This window comes from Parambassis ranga, chromosome 19 (assembly GCF_900634625.1).
Source record: "Parambassis ranga chromosome 19, fParRan2.1, whole genome shotgun sequence".
Classification (NCBI taxonomy): Eukaryota; Metazoa; Chordata; class Actinopteri; family Ambassidae; genus Parambassis; species Parambassis ranga.
The window spans coordinates 19659176-19675975 of NC_041039.1; the positions used below are offsets into that span (position 1 = coordinate 19659176).

Below are 16800 nucleotides of genomic sequence, written 5' to 3' on the forward strand. Positions count from 1 at the left end.
TTTTTTTCAGATTATGTTCTGCTTTGGCTGTAGATTCTGCTGAAGGTTTATCAAACCTTCAAGTCAAGAGCAAACTTTCACAGCTCAACTTTAAGTGTTTATCTTTCGGCTGCTGCAGCATCACACACTAACAAAATAAACACAACAAAGTCTGCACATCAGGCCTGTTTCTCTGTGGCTTATTGTGTGTGTGTGTGTGTGTGTGTGTGTGTGTGTGTTACTCATTATATAATGCATTTGAGTGCACCGGTGGTTTTTGAAAATAGCACAGGTCTGCATGTGTCTGGGTTTTTGTGTGCATGTTTGATCTGTCTCTATGACCCAATGAGGAACTAAAAATACAAACAGGGGAACATGCTCCCTGTGTTCTGCACTTGTTATTGTCTGTTATTAATGAATAGTCTGACTGCACAGCAAAACATTAAAGTCTGTATACTGATAAGTCTTAATTGCAGCATTAGCATTTGATCTGTGTGAAAGGCCCAAGCTTGCCTGCTAATCCCTCGACATGGTTCAGTTTCCTGCTGTGCAGAGCTAACTGTCACCTCATGGGGGCAGTATCGAAAACAGACTGTGAATGTTTACTACAGTATTACAGCTAGCAAGCTAAGCTTGGTGTGCAAAAGGATGGGATCAACATTTCATAGAGATATTTCAAGAAATGTCTGTCTTTAATTACGTCTCTCTGTGAAATATTCAAGCCCACGGTGCTACAATGAATGATATGAAATTTAAAGAAAAAGACAGTGTGTGTGTGTGTGTGTGTGTGTGTCCAGATTCTCATTCCACAGAGAAAAGCCCATCGCTGTAACCTCATCACCCACTCATTGTTCCCAGAAACACTACAAAACACCTCACATTACACCCACATGAAGACTGCTGGCTGGTGTATTGTCTTCACCAGCGTCACATCACAGCTTATCTTTGGATGCGTGTTACGAAATTAAGCACTCGCTTGAAGGGAAACTATTCATCTCTGGTGCTGTTTAGTGTAGGAGGTGGCTCTGCTGGAAAACACACACACACACACAAAGCTGATGCAAATACCTTAATTTAATCATATTAATCCTTCTGACCTCACAGTATCATCTATACATATGCAATGGTTGTTCCGATATCCTGCCTTTGGAAACACCTGAGCTTGTTATGCAATCCTTTCTTTTCTTTGTTGGTGCTATAGTGATTGTTACCAAGGACGTATCTGAAGCCTGCAGACTGCTCGATGAGGATTGTTGCATAACTCTGCTTGTGTGTGTTTTCTCTTGTCACCTTGCCCACTAGACCCGAGAGTGAGTCTGACATATGATGTTATAATACCTTAATAATCCCACAGGGCATCGTTCATGTACACAATTAGGTGCAACACAATCTACTTGCAATCTAGAGACAGGTAGTAACCACACACCTGTACCTGTTTGTGTAGCAAACTGTTTATTGCTTTTCATATTATGTCTTTTTTTTCTTGTTTGAAGGACATGTGCAGATGAAAGAACACATCTTTACCTCTATGGACATCCCGTGTTTCTATCCCATTAGTCTTTCAGGCAGATTACACACCAAACAAAACCTATTGTTGGTCATTATGAGCGGTACAATCCGTCCTTCTTCTGAACCCGCTTTTGTCCTGTAGCACAGGTTCACGGGGGGCTGGAGCCCGTCCCAGGTATCTACGGGTGAGTGTCTCCCCTAGCATCTGAGATAAATATCCTTAGCCTAAGCGTAACCTTAACTTTTATTTTTGCAGCTGCTTCCACATAGCGCTATAAAAGCTGTGAAGAAGCATGTTTTGTGCTGTGGATGTGGATTCTTGCTGGGGAGTGGCCGGGCATGGCTCTGGTCTGATGCTGGATTGTCTGCCAGTTGTGGTAACTCTCTCGCTCACCTTTGGTTTACTGATCTCTGTTTCTGTGTACTCTCCTGGATTCAGTGTTTGCTCCAGCGGCCTGTAGCCACCGGCCAAACCTGCCCAGCTGCTCTCCTTCCTACAACCACGTGGACTTTGGACGTACCTAGCCTTTGTTTGATTAAATCACCTTAAACCTCACACCTGTCCAAAACTAAACATAAGATTTGGTTTGACATTGTCCTTTGATGCATTTCAGTCATATAACTATTGATTAATGCAGCATTGAATAACCTGTTCAGACCTCATTTCCAAATACAGGAACGACAGGGAGACAGATTAGCACAGCTTTGCTAAAGCCTGGAAACAGGTGTAAAAGTAAAGCAAGTGTCTGACTATGTTTTTTGTATAAGTCACAGGGACTTCCTGAAGTGTGTGCAACATCATTCTGATCACAAGACTGTGACCATCCTTTAAGGATTCAGCCATAATTGAAATCAACTCATCACAACCACACTTGCTTTTGTACAATTTGTACAAAAGCATTGTGCAAAAGCATTGTTGCTTGTGCCCAGTAAATTCTAAACATCAGAATGGAAACTGGGAAAAATTTGGAGGTGTTTTACCTAAAACAGCCTCACACTACCTCATATGTGTGATCCCACACTTCTGTAAGAGCTATTTTAGGGTGATGTTTGGGGGATAAAATATTGCTCACTAAATATTTCATAACTGCCCTCAATATTGGTGAAGCAGGACTCATTGGTGATTACTTAAACTCACTGAATGGCAAAGTAATGGAAAGAATACATGAGAATGTAGGTTAACCTTTGTTGGCCCTGTTAAGTATCTAATGATGTTTGTTCCTGTAAAACCACTTGAGTTCCTGCAGTGGAAAAAGGCCTTATCACTGCTCTTACCATAAATTGCTTCATTTCGGTTTCATTAAATCTAGTGAAATTAAATAACGTTACTGGGTGATTTTATAAGTCTCTAATTTACAGTTTTTGGGGCTCATAGGGTTAAATTGGAGAAGATTATAATGAGGCATTTCTCAAAATGTCAACGTTCTACTCATTTTTTATGTTTTCCAGCACAGATGCAGGGCAGCACTGACTATTTTTGACACACCTCAGCAGTGAGTGCAAAGCGCCCTTTATCAGTCACCTCAGAGGAAGAGAGAAGAAAGAGAAGCATAGAGTGCATCAGGGTGGAGAGAGGAGAGATATTTTCAGCCTGCGTGAGCCTTTAAAAGCAGAGCTGTGTGAGGCAGCTGCTGAGAATTAGGGATTGTACAAGGACAAGGAGCCAAGATGATGGATTGCAAACTTGAGGTTGACCATTGGACTGTGGACATCCACACAGGCATTCCTTGCGATGTTGTGGCTGCAGATTCGAACACAACTGAGAGAAGGCACGGACGTGAAAGAGGGGACTGTTGGAGGTTAAAGGTGGAGCAGGTAGCAGCAGGGGCAGGTGTTCTGTAGGAGGAGGATGCTGGATGAACGTGTGGGGAGGAGGTGGGGTTCAGACCAGGGTGAGGGGTTGATGTGAGTCAGCACTCACAGTCACTTCCCTTGGCATCCACAGGATGGACAGATGAAAGGAGGAGTCATCGTGTGGTCAGCTGATTCACTGTATAGGAACGGATATTGGGAAAGAAAGAAAGAAAGAAAGCACGTGTTTGGTGCTGGCCTTCTGAATGTATTATCCCTGTGGTCTTTGACAGAGGAACAATTATCCTGTTTCTCGTCAGAGCGGAGGAATGTGGGGTGAGATTCCTGCTCCATGAGTCGTGCCCTCTCACCTGCCCCCTCCATATGGATACTGTTCCTTCCTTCTCTTTTCCCCCCTCAGCGGGGAATTTCCCTGTTTGAGCGGTCATGGAGGAAGTTCACAGGATACTTCATGTTGTGGTTACTTTAACAAAACAGTGTTCCTGTTTTCTTCACACACAGTTTATTCTGCTGATGTGAAGCAGATCTGGAGTTCTGAATTTACTGCTGTGGGCATTTTCAGAGCATGGAGCAAATCTGGAGGATTATACGGATGAGGTGTGTAAGTGGAGTAATTGTCTTGTCATTGGCTGGCAGGACTGAGGATGCTTTGTCATGCTGGGTGTGTAGTGTTTGTGTGTGTGTGAGCAGCTAGTGTAAACTTTATGTGCCGTATCTTGTGGGAACACGCTGCCAAACCTCCATATCTGCACTGTTTACATCTTCATGACTTACTGTAAATATCAATAAGAGCACAGTCTGTGTATATGTGCTTCTGTGTGTGCGTGTGTGGGAGCTCTTGTTGACTCACAGTTACAATAATGACTCTGGCAGAGCAGTGGATGAACAGCTCATGCTGACTGTAAAGAGAGAGGGAGAGAGAGGGAGAGAGAGGGAGAGAGAGAGAGAGAGAGAGAGAGAGAGGCAAGAGGGCTGAGCGCTCAGTGGCATCTCCATCTCATAACTCCTCTGACACTCAGTGCGTTCGCACAAACAAAGATGCAGAGAGAGAGAGAAGACAACCCAGAGGACTACAGAACCTACGGTACACTGTATGAGAGGACGGCTCGGCGCACGGCGGTCAAACGGAAGAGCAAGTGTTATAAATGGAAGGAAAACAAATGCACTATGTGGTAGGTGACAGATCACTTGCAACAGGTCAGTGTGTGTGTTCATCACTATGATGTACGTGTTGCTTTTGTGAACCATCTTTTTGTTGTGTTACACATCATGTGGTTGTGTTACTTTGCATAATGTGTTGAGATGTTCAGAAATGACACAGAGCAGTTTCACTTTCTGTCTGTTTTCGATCCGGTCCCTGCTGACACGCTCTGTAATCCTCACCTAAAGCTGACAAACTTAACTGATCGCTGATCAACTGTTTCGTCAACACAGCAGTGTGTTTTCCTCCAACTTGCTGATCTCAGTTGCAATAGTTATTATAGAGTCCTCCGTCTCTAGGCAGCACTCTTTTCTGCCAGTCCCTGAAGTCGCATAAGACCAACGAGCCATAATTGGTGTTTGAAGGCTGGAAGCACCAGGCGTCCTGTGTGTATCTGCGTGCCACTTTCTCATGCTCGTGCATGTCTTGAGTGCCAGGTGACCACACCTGGATCCTGTCCTACATCGGCGCAGGTATATATATAGCTACAGAACACTCTCCTCCCCGCAAACCTCATTCTGTCATTTACATCCAGCATGTGATGAAGATCCTTTGTCTGCGCAGTCACTGATCTCAGGCAAGCCAACGAAAGTCCAGGCTAATTAACGGCAGACTCGACACGTCCTCTAAAATCTTTTCTTATCTAACATCAGACACACTAACATTTATTTCCATATACTGACAAAAAGGTTTCTGTGGGTACCCATCCTCATTTATAACCAGCCCTGAAGCTGATGTGTACACAAACCATGATCATCGTTTGTGTTTTTAGAAAGCCAGTTTTCATGACTCATATGTCACAAGGTTGGTTGCTTTAAATCCAGGAAGTAGACATGACATACATCACAGTTCAAGTGTTTTGGTCATTGACCGAAAATAGACAAGCAGGAGGGTTGACTGCTCTTCAGTGTCCTATGTGTTTAAGACAGTCAGTTTCCACCCCTCTGATCAATCAATGCAATTAAATTACATTTATTTATATTCTTTCAGAGAGTCACAGGAAGTGACTAATATCATTCTCGTGTAGTAAATAAAGCCCTGTAGGGATGACGCCTTTTGGCTGCCTAACATGAGAGTTAGCATCACCCCAGAGATTAAACAAAAAATTAAATGAGATGCTATAAACCAACTGTATCCAACTGTTTACAAATGATCATGTTATAAGTGCAACTCAGCCCCACAAAGGATAATCCCATCTTTCATGGTACACTAATGTTGTATCGGTTGTCTCCTATGGTGTATTCCACTGTGTGGCATTTCAGATGGAAAAGAGGCAACAGTGTCCGAGAGTCACGGTTGTTGTGTGAAAGGGTTAATTAGTGAGTCTTTTCCAGGTTTGATTTTCAGGCAAAGCCAACAACCCACCTGCCAAATCTAAGTGGCATCAGTTGTCATGTGACGCTCAAGAACAAAATGTTGTAATTACTCAACCTGAGGGAAACAGGAACTCTATGATGATGCTAATATGTGCCTGCGTGTGATCAAAACGCCCGTCAGATCCGTCAATAACTTACCAGCTTCTGTGTCTATGTCTCTTCCCCTTCCTTCGTCTGCCTCACAAATGCATGATTGCACATATTCATGGGGTTATATCTTCTGCCATTAAGGATAATGGCTTCGCCTGCCCTATGTGTGAACTCACTTAACCATGCCGAGGAGCTTTCACTCTGATGAGAACGTGAAGCCGCAGCGAGAGGCGTGGCACCTCAGAGGAACGACACCTTCCTTCTTCCTCCTGCATGAATCTTCTGACTCCGTTGTTCCTCATGACCCCGGTGATGTCGAACTGACTCACTTCAAATTCTCAGAAGCTTGATGACAACGCTCCAAACTATTGGAGAAATGAAAGATGAGTCGATGACTACAGGACGCTGTCCTGGGACCAGCATCCTCACCCCTTTCATTCTCACCCAGAGGAGGGTGAAATGTAATTTCCTTTTTTCTTAACTCACTTTTTTCTTTGGCATGATGCAGCAAGATAACACTGGGACTATCTTTTCTTTTTCTTTGTATGAAAACATGGATTATCCTACCTTGTATCTTTGTGTTTCTTCTTGTTGGTAGAATTTATGCAGTGAGATTTCATCAGTAACAATGAGGAAAGGGAGAAGAAGAGGTGTGAGGACCCGCATGTCACATAATAAACCTTCACCCCCATCACTTCCTGCTCAGATTCAGCCATGTGGGGACAAACGTGGGGAATCAATACCTTTTATGGTGCACTTCTAATTCTGTTTTTTTCTACAGCAAAGATGTTCTTATAAAATCATATACCTACGGTTTTCGGGTCATATCACTGGTTTTCCAGGGCTGAAGCGGTAGGCACAAAGTGGACTACATCTAATATGAGTATTGTAGTGCTTCTGGATGAAAAAGGAAGCAAAAATATGGAAACATTCACTGCTTCAAAACAGACTATGGGGTTTAATTAGTGCTCTGCTGTGTCCTTGTGTGTGTCGATGATTCAGCTTCTACTGTGACCATCACATTTGCTCACTTTAATATATTTTATACTTTAATAATATTGAATTCTTAATTAATTATTGATTATTTAATAATATTTTAGAAACACAGTTAAGTGTTTAAATGTCAGCCCTGCCAGATGATGAAAGATGTTGTGCGTTGTGTGATCACTTTGGTCTATATAGCAGGAGGATTGCTGACCCCAGGTAGGTGGAGTCCCAGAAGACATCAGGGCGATTCCTCCAGGCTTTTGCTGATGATGTGCTCTCCAAAAATATCCCAGTGAACATCACAAGGTTCACTATTAAATTTCGTGCACTGCTGGGTGGCCGTTTTGGCTGGCGCTTGCTGTGTAACCACCCCCTCTGCTGTTCAGTTGTTAGAAGTCACGAGCAGGACAAGCTACAGTCTTCAAACAGCTGCAACTTTTTGGACCAACATCTGCATCCACTTAGCTGCATGTCAGTCACCATGGCCCTGTGTCTCTTTTTCTGTGTGTACCGTAATAACAATCGGAAGACTTGTTGAGCAAAGAACTGCGCTCAGAAACTGATTTCATTTGGTGACGTAGATGTTTGTACCCAGTCTCTAGCACCATATGAAATCAGTGTTCTGGGAGGTGGACTCTCTGCATGTACAGACTCTGTACATGAATAAACTGAAACATGATGCCTAGAAGTAGGTCACATTTGTATAAGTTCCTGTGCGTTCTGGCTTCATTCACTAACTGCACACAGCTGCTGCCCTGCTTCTTGTTATTCCTCCTTCCCTTCCCAGTGTCCTGATCCATGCATTTCTTATGAATCCACCTACAACATGTCTCCATTAGCCACACACTCAGACTCATAGAAAGGCCTCTCCATTGTTACCTTAGCATGTTTTCTTTTACTTTCTTACTCCTTAAATGACCTGTTTTGATGTAAAATATACTGAAGATCTTTGTAATGTTGCAGCTATTTAACACAATAAAGTATGTGAAAATCAGCTGGTCTAATGGGTTATGCATTTAAAGGGACAGTTCACCCCAAAATCATGCCAAAGTCATTGCAGACCACATGCAAAATGTGAATAATGCAGTTTAAGTGTCCTTTTAAGGCTTCTTTAGTTTTACAGAAAATGATGTCAGAGTAAGGTGACACTTTGAAAATGTGCTCACACATTGTAAACACATAGGATTGTCAATAGAAATGTGTGGATGCTAATGTCAGACTGTGTCATAGTATTAGTGTGGGCTTAGCCTCTAGCACCACAGTCCACTCTTCCTCCTGATACAAGGTATCCAGTCCATTGTCTCATGTAGCTGCCGACAAACACACCAGGAGCTGAAATCATAAAAAAAAAGTGACAAAATCTTTGTTCTCTTTGTAGTTTCCACTCCCATACTGTGAGACTGAGCCTGAAGGTGCCATACATGTCTTAAGAAGGAGCCATTCTCAATGCCCTCCTCATCCTGACTTTATGAAGACATTACAGCAGTGATGTCAGCCGTCATAGATCATAGCACTGACATGTATGTTGATTAAAGTGGAACAAATGGTCAGGCATAGGCGATGATGTGCTCGTGAAGGACATATAGCTGCAGGGGCCAAGGATCTCATCACATCCTGTTTGATTGATGCCTACGTCGTCCTACAGAGGGGAGGGTCACACAGGCCAACGGCACACTCATAAAACCTAATATTCATTCTGATATGCAAGTAGGAGCCTGTGTATTGCAAAGCATAAGTGTTCTAAGAAGACGACATATTATGTGGATCAAATGCCCAGAAGTAGAGAGCACTGATGACAGCACAGCTTTTATAATAATATCATTTTATAAGCAGTATATGAGATATGTTTTACATACTGTCTGTTTGTCTATTAATTCTGTTTTTTTTCCACTTTACTTCTTCAAACGAATCCTAACAAACCCTGGGGAAAATCAAGATGTTCTCTTTGTACTGTACTGTGGTTGATAGTGTATTCTGCAGATACACACACCGCATCTAAAATAGTACCTGAATCAATGTTGCATTAATGTTAGAGATGGACACATACAGGGAAGACTCAATATTATTCATTTTCAATGAATAATGCAATATAAGTCCAGGGAAGGTATGTTTATGCTTTCTTTGTTAAAGTATATGTAGAAACAAGAGTGTCCCAGCTCATGCTATGTATCAGTGTGACAGTCTTCAATGTGACAGATTTGATTAAAAATTGAAATAATATGGGCCCCTACCTTTGTGAGGGATACAGAGAATGGATGGATGAGCTTAGATGACCTGCAGTCCAGTCATAGTTGTTTGTTGTTCTCTGATCAACCCTCTAAAATGATTAATAATTTTATCAGAAACTTTCATTAAAATGGAGCATCCTGTAATTTTTGAGTAATCAATTTTCAAACTTGTGGATATTTATATATCTATTGATTAACAGATTAATGGATTTATTGTGAATAAAAGCCAATTTAACCACGATCTTATGAGTTTAAAGTTAGAAGCTATTTCGTTCGTTGTTAAAAAATGAAGATATATGAGCATTTTTAACACAAATTGTAAGTTTTTGATAAACATTAAATGTTTTTTGTTGGGCAGTATTAAAACTCTTTGATAACGAGCCATTATTCATAACATAAACATTTCAAGGTCCCTCCACTGAGCCTCTCAATGGCCCCTCCCACCCCCTGGTATCCTAGCAGCAGAGCTCCGAGCCCTCACCTGATTGGTCCATTTCCAAGATTCCGCCATATTCAAACTTCCGCTGTGGCGTGTGTCCGTCTGTTGTCATCGATCTGCTGAGTTCTTTGTAGACTTCGGGCCAGTTTACGTGCGCTTAGATTGTGTTTTTTTGTCAATTTAGGCATATTTACACAGCGTTATAACCGATTTACAACAACGCTGCAATCAAAATGGAAGAAAACGAAGAATTTACCGGAAGGACGACGGAAAACAAAAGGCAGAAACTACGGAGGATGTCATCGAGGACCTCCATTACCAGTGTCGTCAGCGCTGCGGAGCTTTCTCCAAAAACACTGCGGAGAAACAACTCTAAAAAGTACGTACACAATAGTATCATTATTGACTGCACGACAGCTCTCTGCGATAATATGCAGCTATATCACTTATTTCATGACCCGGTCGTCGACTGTGACGGGCCGGACTGGTAGTGTAACTGGTAGATGGTGCCTTCATGTGCAGCTCGGAAGCCATAACTTCGAATGCTTTGACTAATAATAATACGAGTGTGATTTCAAATAGTAGATTTAAAATTAATACTTTCAAAAAAGACTTGTAAACTTCTGTTCAGCCATAAATAATACCATAATACCATTATCAATAAAGAACATATAATGAAATTGTTGAGCAACTGTCAAAAAATAAACCAGCAACATGACAACAAATTAGTAAATAATCCAGGTTTTAATCGTTTTTTGTTTGTTTTTTTTGCCAGTCATATATTTTTCTGGTAATCTCTGCACAAAAGGGTGTTAGATGCAACTAATATCCTAATATCTGAAAATACCTATCACTAAGGCCAGTTCTTGGTTCTTGAAGGCAACAGTGAGAATAGCAAAACTAATATACTTTTATTTTTTCATACCCTAAGATTAGTATTTGTGCAGAGAACATGTATTTCTACTTGCAGAGTTACAGATATGGATGGCAAAAACATGGTGTGTATTTTTGCTTCAGGAATCCATGTTCCTGGATAAATATAGGGGTTACAAATTATAGTCTGTGGCAAAAAAAAATAATGTCGGAACATGTCAGCACACAGATATTAGTTTGTTAATCTTACTTTGTTGGCATGCAGCTTTCAACAAAAAGCAACACCTACGATCTTATAGAAAACTCCCACTGCAGGAGTACGTAAGTACGGTAAGTCATCGCAGTGTGTGCACAGCTGGCCTTGGCCCTGACTGCTCCCGCTGAGTGTGAAGACTCTGTAGCTTTGTCACCATAATAGACTTTTTTTTCCTGCAGCACAGCAGCTCCTTATATGGTTTTAAATATTAACGTCCTTCAGTCACCCCCAGCATTTGAAACATAACAGCCACTGGAAGAAAAATGGCATTAAAACAAAATGCAATAGCATTTTATACAATTTATGTGGGTGAGATAATGGTAGACTGTACCTGTATGCCTTCTTCTTTTGCGAAAATGTGACTGACTGTTGCCATAAATAAGGTACATTTGTATTAACTTATTTTATTGTGCAATATCTAAAATGTTTTGTCTTATTTCCTGTAGACCTCCTCTGCAGAGAGGCAGCTCCTTCACCTTCCTCACTCCAGGGACTCCATGGGACTTCAGCCTAGTGAGTTAATTTGAAAAATATCATATTTGAATGTGCATTACATCTGTGTACAAGTGTTTGAGCTGTGACATTTCTATAATTATCAGCTGCTCATCAGTGTGTTTTTTTGTTGTGTTTCTGCAGAAAAGAAAGCGCAAAGAAAAGGACGACGACACAGTCAGTCTGTCCAGCTTCGACATGAAGGTGAGAGTTGGGATAGCCTGCAAGTCTAGTGAGCACCCTTGAATGTATCCTCGCAGTAAACTTTAATCCCTTTGCGTGACTCAGGTTCTTGCCACAGACAGCTATGAGTACTCCCATGTGTTATGAGCTCAGGATAATCCTGCTATCCCTTACACAACAAGTGTTTGTCTAAGGAAATAAGTGTCCTGCAGTGTGATCACAGCCTTTTGGCACTGTAATGGTTACACATGCATGGTTCAATTCGGTGTAAAAGGATGGTTTACAAAATTATTAGACGATATAAACAAGTTACCTTTCCATTGTTGAGCTAAACAGCTAAGGCTGAATGATTGTTTTCTTATCCATCCAACAATAGTGTATCAATACTTTTAGTCCAAATAATCCAACTGTAGGTTCTGAGTTCACCGACATGATCAAACTGTGAAGTGTGGACCTTTTTAGAAGGATTTTGTAATAAATACAATAAATACACTAATAAAGTGATGCCAGAATTGTAAAACATGTATCAGTGTAACAGTGGCTCAGTGGTATAGCAGGGTCGGCGGTTCGACCCTCGATCCTCCCTAGTCATTGTTGTGTGTCCTTGGGCAAGGGCCAGTTCACTCACTGGTGTATGAATTGGCGGTGGTTGGAGAGGCCGTAGGCGCACCTTGGCAGCCACGTCTCCGTCAGTCTCCCCCTGGGGAGCTGTGGCTATCACTGGTAGCTTACCACTGCCACTGTGTGAATGTGGTGTGAAAGAATAATGCATCTCAATGTAAGCGTTTTGAGTGCCTGCCCAACAGAGCAGAAAAGCGCAATATAAGACCAATGCATTATTATTATTATGATTACTGTTCACCTTATATATAATAACTTACTAGCTTCTGGTAACTCTACACAGTTTATTTTCTCAGATATTGATCCAGCCAGAGCAGATTAAGTTTCACATACAGAGACACAGATGGCAGCACCATACAAGTTTACAACTCACAGCAGAGCAACAAAGTTGTGGGGGAAAAAGAGCAAAGTTACACCAATCTGAGATTGAAAGTGGCAGCCGAACAGACAAAAGAACACTATAAACAGTCGCAAATTTTAATTAGCATGCATTCATCTGCATAGTATAGCTTCAGAAGACTAAACTTTTACTTTACTTTTCACTATTTAGGCAAGTGTAACTGAAGGAGATTAATTCTGTTTTACAGGAACCCAATAACAAGCGTGTCCGATCCCTGGCCAAAGTCTCCTCCCTCGTCAACCTGATATCTCCTTCAAAGAATGGAGCTGTGCGGCGTTTTGGTCAGACCATCCAGGTAAAATGCACCACTGTAAAAGATAGTTGGTCTACAAATAAACAAAATTTGTGTTTAACTGTAAAAGTGATCTTTTTTTTCCTCTCAGTCTATGTCATTACGCAGTGATAACAAGTCCCCAGGGGTGCTACTCAAAGCCGGCAGCAAAGCGTCAGGACCAACTCCCACAAAACGCAGAAACAGCACGCTGTGGTCAGAGACGCTGGACGTCCACCAGAAGAGCACATTCTCCACCAAGGAGATCAAGAGACAGGAGGTGCTGCAGTTTCAGTTTCAGGATCTAAACTGTACAGGCAGCAGATAGAGTAACGTTTGTTTTTCTGTTGAACATTTTTTTTCCTCAGGCGATTCATGAGCTTTACAGGGGAGAGCAGGATCTCATAGAAGATCTGCAGCTAGCACGAAAGGTAAGGAAACGTGTAAAATCAGAAGAGAAATCAAACATTTGTCTTCCATTTGTCAGCCTTTCAGTTACCACTGTTCTCTCATACAGGCTTATCACGACCCAATGCTAAAGCTCTCCATCATGACAGAGGAGGAACTAACGCACATTTTTGGTGACCTGGATGCATACATCCCTTTACATGAGGGTGAGCTGTCATCAAAAATGATCGACTAATGAAATCTTCTTTGTGTCAACTGTACTAATTGTGTCTTTATCTGAAGACTTATTGATGAAGCTGGCACAGGCAACTGGCCCCGACGGAACAGTAGCTCAGATCGGACAGATAGTAACAGACTGGGTATGTTTACTGGCATTTACTAAGAATATACTTAAGATATTAATCTTATAGACAGTATTCAATACTTAAAAAACCACTGACACACTGTCCGCATGTACTGTAAATGTCTTTGTATCTCCTCAGCTGCCTGGACTGAATGCTTACAAAAACTACTGCAGCAACCAGCTTGCAGCCAAAGCCCTGCTGGACCAGAAGAAGCAGGACAGGCGGGTCCAGGACTTCTTGCAGCGCTGTCTGGAGTCACCTTTCAGCAGGAAGTTGGATCTGTGGAGCTTCCTCGATATCCCACGTTCACGCCTGGTGAAATACCCGCTGCTGCTGCGAGAGATCCTCAGACACACTCCTCCTGATCACCCAGATGTAACCAGTCTGGAGAAAGCGGTGTGTTATCTAAAGTCCACATAATCCTTAAATACCTCAAGTGTTGTAATATTGATGAAAAGTCAGTTTCACACATTTCCTACTTGTTTCTCTAATAATTACTCGTCGTTTATTATCTAGATCACTATAATCCAAGAGATTCTTTCTGACATCAATGTGAGAAAGGGGGAGTCTGAGTGCCAGTATTACATCAACAAACTGGAATTTCTGGATGACAGGCAGCGGGACCCTCTCATAGATAACTGTAAGACTCTGCTGTGTCACGGCGAGCTGCGAAACAAGAGTGGCTCGGTAAGAACTCGGATCGATTACATCCAGGAAACTGTCAACATGGCTTTGTAAACGAAGGTTTTAAACACTACAAATATGTTCTTCTGTTTCAGAGGCTGCATGTGTTCCTCTTCTCTGAGCTGCTGGTTTTGACCCGACCGGTGACACGTAATGACAGGAGCTGCTTCCAGGTGTACCGACAGCCCATCCCAGTGCGAGACCTGACGCTCGAGGACCTGCAGGATGGAGAGATCCGCATGGGAGGGTCCTTCAGAGGGGCTTTCACTAATGGAGAGAAAGGTGCGTGGTACTCGACCTGTTGGTTTAAAACATCTGCAGTGGCTCAGCTGTAAACATTTCCTCATTAACTCATTAAATGACATACGGTACGTGTTGTCACACATTGGCTGGTTCCAGGTTTTCTTATCTAAATTTAAAGGTAGGGTAGGAGATTTTAAAAAACTCAGTGAGAGTCGGCCGGATTTGGAAAGTAAACACACGCCCCTTTCTCTCGGAGCTCACCCCAAAGCCACGCCTCCCTTTCACATGGACGTGCATTACCTGAAGACGAGCTGCGGTCTGTGACGTCGGCCATCATGCACGTACCTCTCTGGTGCGCGCAGAGCAGGAAGAGAGTGACAACCAGCCAATACTCCACGCAGAGTCCACCCGGAGGATTGGCTGATGTTTTTAGCGTTTTATAGCTTCCACAGATGATTCATATTCTTCGTTTTAATGCGAAACTGCCGAACTAAACGGTTGCTATCGGATTGTAGAGAGAAGTTACACTAATTTAACAAAACGTGCATCCGAAGGAAATCTCCTACCCTACCTTTCATCGTGACATTTTTTGTTTACATTTTATCCACTAACAGATTTAAGAATGTTGATCAAAATGATATATTTGCTGCAGCTTTGTCTTTACTGTTTCACTAAGTGGGTTTTTTTTCCACAGCTTGGGTTGTGAGTGAGAGTGAAAATGAAGGACTTCAAAAGTAAACTGTGCTCGACTTGCATTTTGTCAAAACCTCCAGCGGTGGACTTTCTGTTTCTGTGGTTGCCAGTGTAACCACAGAAACAGTCAGTTCAGAATGTAGCTTTTCTTCACACATTTCATGATCTTATCTTTGTCCATTGGCGCACCACTTAATTCCATGTTTATTTGTATAAACATAAACAATAAAATTCATAACATGTACAAATGCAAAAACATGAGAGAGAGAGAGAAGGGAAAAGAGAATTGTTAACACAAATGTACTGATCATAACCCTTCATTACTCTTTTCTGGCCCATTTGTGGTCAGAGCAAGCTGACCCCATATCCCACAAATACATCAGACAAATGAGCAACATGATTGATTTGTAAACTTCAGACTATGAAAATTAACTTGTGTGATAGAAAATATGTTTTCTCTCACATTTTGTTTTCTTTCTGTGTCTCCAGCTAAGAACGTGTTCCGTGTCAGCTCTCTGGATCCCTCCCATGGCCAGTCTCACACCCTGCATGTCAGTGATGTCTACCACAAGCAGCAGTGGCTCAACTGCCTGCGCACCGCTATGGCCCAGCAGCAGGAGGCTCCCCCCAGAATTCATCAGGGCGGGTCCATCCGGAAAAGGCGTCGCCCTTCCAATACCTCAATCTGTGATGAGGAGACAAACGAGAACTGTCCACCAGTCTCCGGGCCTTCACTCAGGCCTCAGACCCTCTCCAAAACCAGACTGGACCAGACATTACAGGGATCAGTTAAGAGGAAGGAAACTGGAGTGTAGTAGACATTCAACCAGGGTTACTCTCAGATAGACATGTATGCTTAACGTATGTCTGTCAGTACATTTTATAGCAACCACTGTCACATTGCTTTTGCTTTCTCTTTGTAGCTGCACTGAAAAACCTGCAACCATCATTTCCGTCCAAACGTAGAACCAATATTAGTCCTTAAAATGTGTAATTAGTTTAAAAAATGTTTACCTTTGTGACTAAAATGTTTTCAGACTCACTGTGTGGAATTAGGTTTTTATGTGTCCACTTGTAGTTTTTTTTATTCCATGGTTGCTTGATTTTATCTGTCCATGTGTTGTGCTGTAAACTGTACCCGTGTTAGCAGCTATGCTATGTGTCTAAACGTTATCTGTGCCAAGATAAGGGATCAAAGATTTGTGAAGTCTCAACAGCCCACAGGATGACATGGGCTGAGACCAGTGTTAAAAAAAAAACCATGTCAAATTAGATTCAAGATGATGAACAGAGCATGAGTGAGATGAATAGAACACTTGCTGGAGAAAGATCAAATCGAATATAAGTGTATTTAATGGAAATCTGTTCATCAACGTAGAAATAAAACATTTAGCTTGTGCTGTAAGAGTGTGTGGCTTATTTTATATTGCAACACATTAACCACCTGATTGCACTTTGAACTGTCAGCCACTTCCTCTTATGGTTGACAAAGCTGTTCCGCAGTGTTGCAAGCTAAAAAAAAAAAAAAACTTCCACATTTTCTCCTAGTGCTACCGAACAAAAACCTTAGAGACATTCTGTTGATTTTCAATCCTAAAGTTTCGTTTCAAAGAGGTAAACAATCGAAATGTTCTCAAGAAATATCACTTGTTGGTGGTAAACAATTGTGGCTCACAAACATGCGTGACTCGCCCTATAACCAAGCTTGAAT

General features: G+C 42.0%; 1 protein-coding gene and 1 long non-coding RNA gene across 2 annotated transcripts; one reads left to right on the forward strand and one right to left on the reverse strand.

Annotated features, from left to right (window-relative positions):
• The first annotated feature begins 9678 nt into the window (after nt 1–9678).
• On the forward strand, nt 9679–16429 carry LOC114451794 (neuroepithelial cell-transforming gene 1 protein-like). The gene is made up of 12 exons (XM_028430677.1): nt 9679–10000; nt 11197–11263; nt 11387–11446; nt 12634–12741; nt 12830–12997; nt 13086–13148; nt 13235–13331; nt 13408–13484; nt 13608–13865; nt 13986–14156; nt 14249–14435; nt 15579–16429. The coding sequence occupies exons 1-12, from the start codon at nt 9855–9857 to the stop codon at nt 15902–15904; spliced, it is 1728 nt and encodes a 575-aa protein (XP_028286478.1). The 5' UTR covers nt 9679–9854; the 3' UTR covers nt 15905–16429.
• Nucleotides 12317–15651, reverse strand: LOC114451796 (uncharacterized). The gene is made up of 2 exons (XR_003672215.1): nt 15553–15651; nt 12317–14451 (listed from the first exon to the last, which is right to left on the reverse strand). It is a non-coding gene; the product is annotated as an uncharacterized LOC114451796 (long non-coding RNA).
• Nucleotides 16430–16800: the final 371 nt, after the last annotated feature.

Coding starts and splice junctions, on each gene's coding strand:
- LOC114451794 (XM_028430677.1), top strand. CDS start 9,855: ATGGAAGAAAACGAAGAATTTACCGGAAGGACGACGGAAAACAAAAGG. Junction 13,332..13,407: donor ATACATCCCTTTACATGAGG/GTGAGCTGTCAT, acceptor CTTTATCTGAAG/ACTTATTGATGAAGCTGGCA. Junction 13,866..13,985: donor TAACCAGTCTGGAGAAAGCG/GTGTGTTATCTA, acceptor TTTATTATCTAG/ATCACTATAATCCAAGAGAT.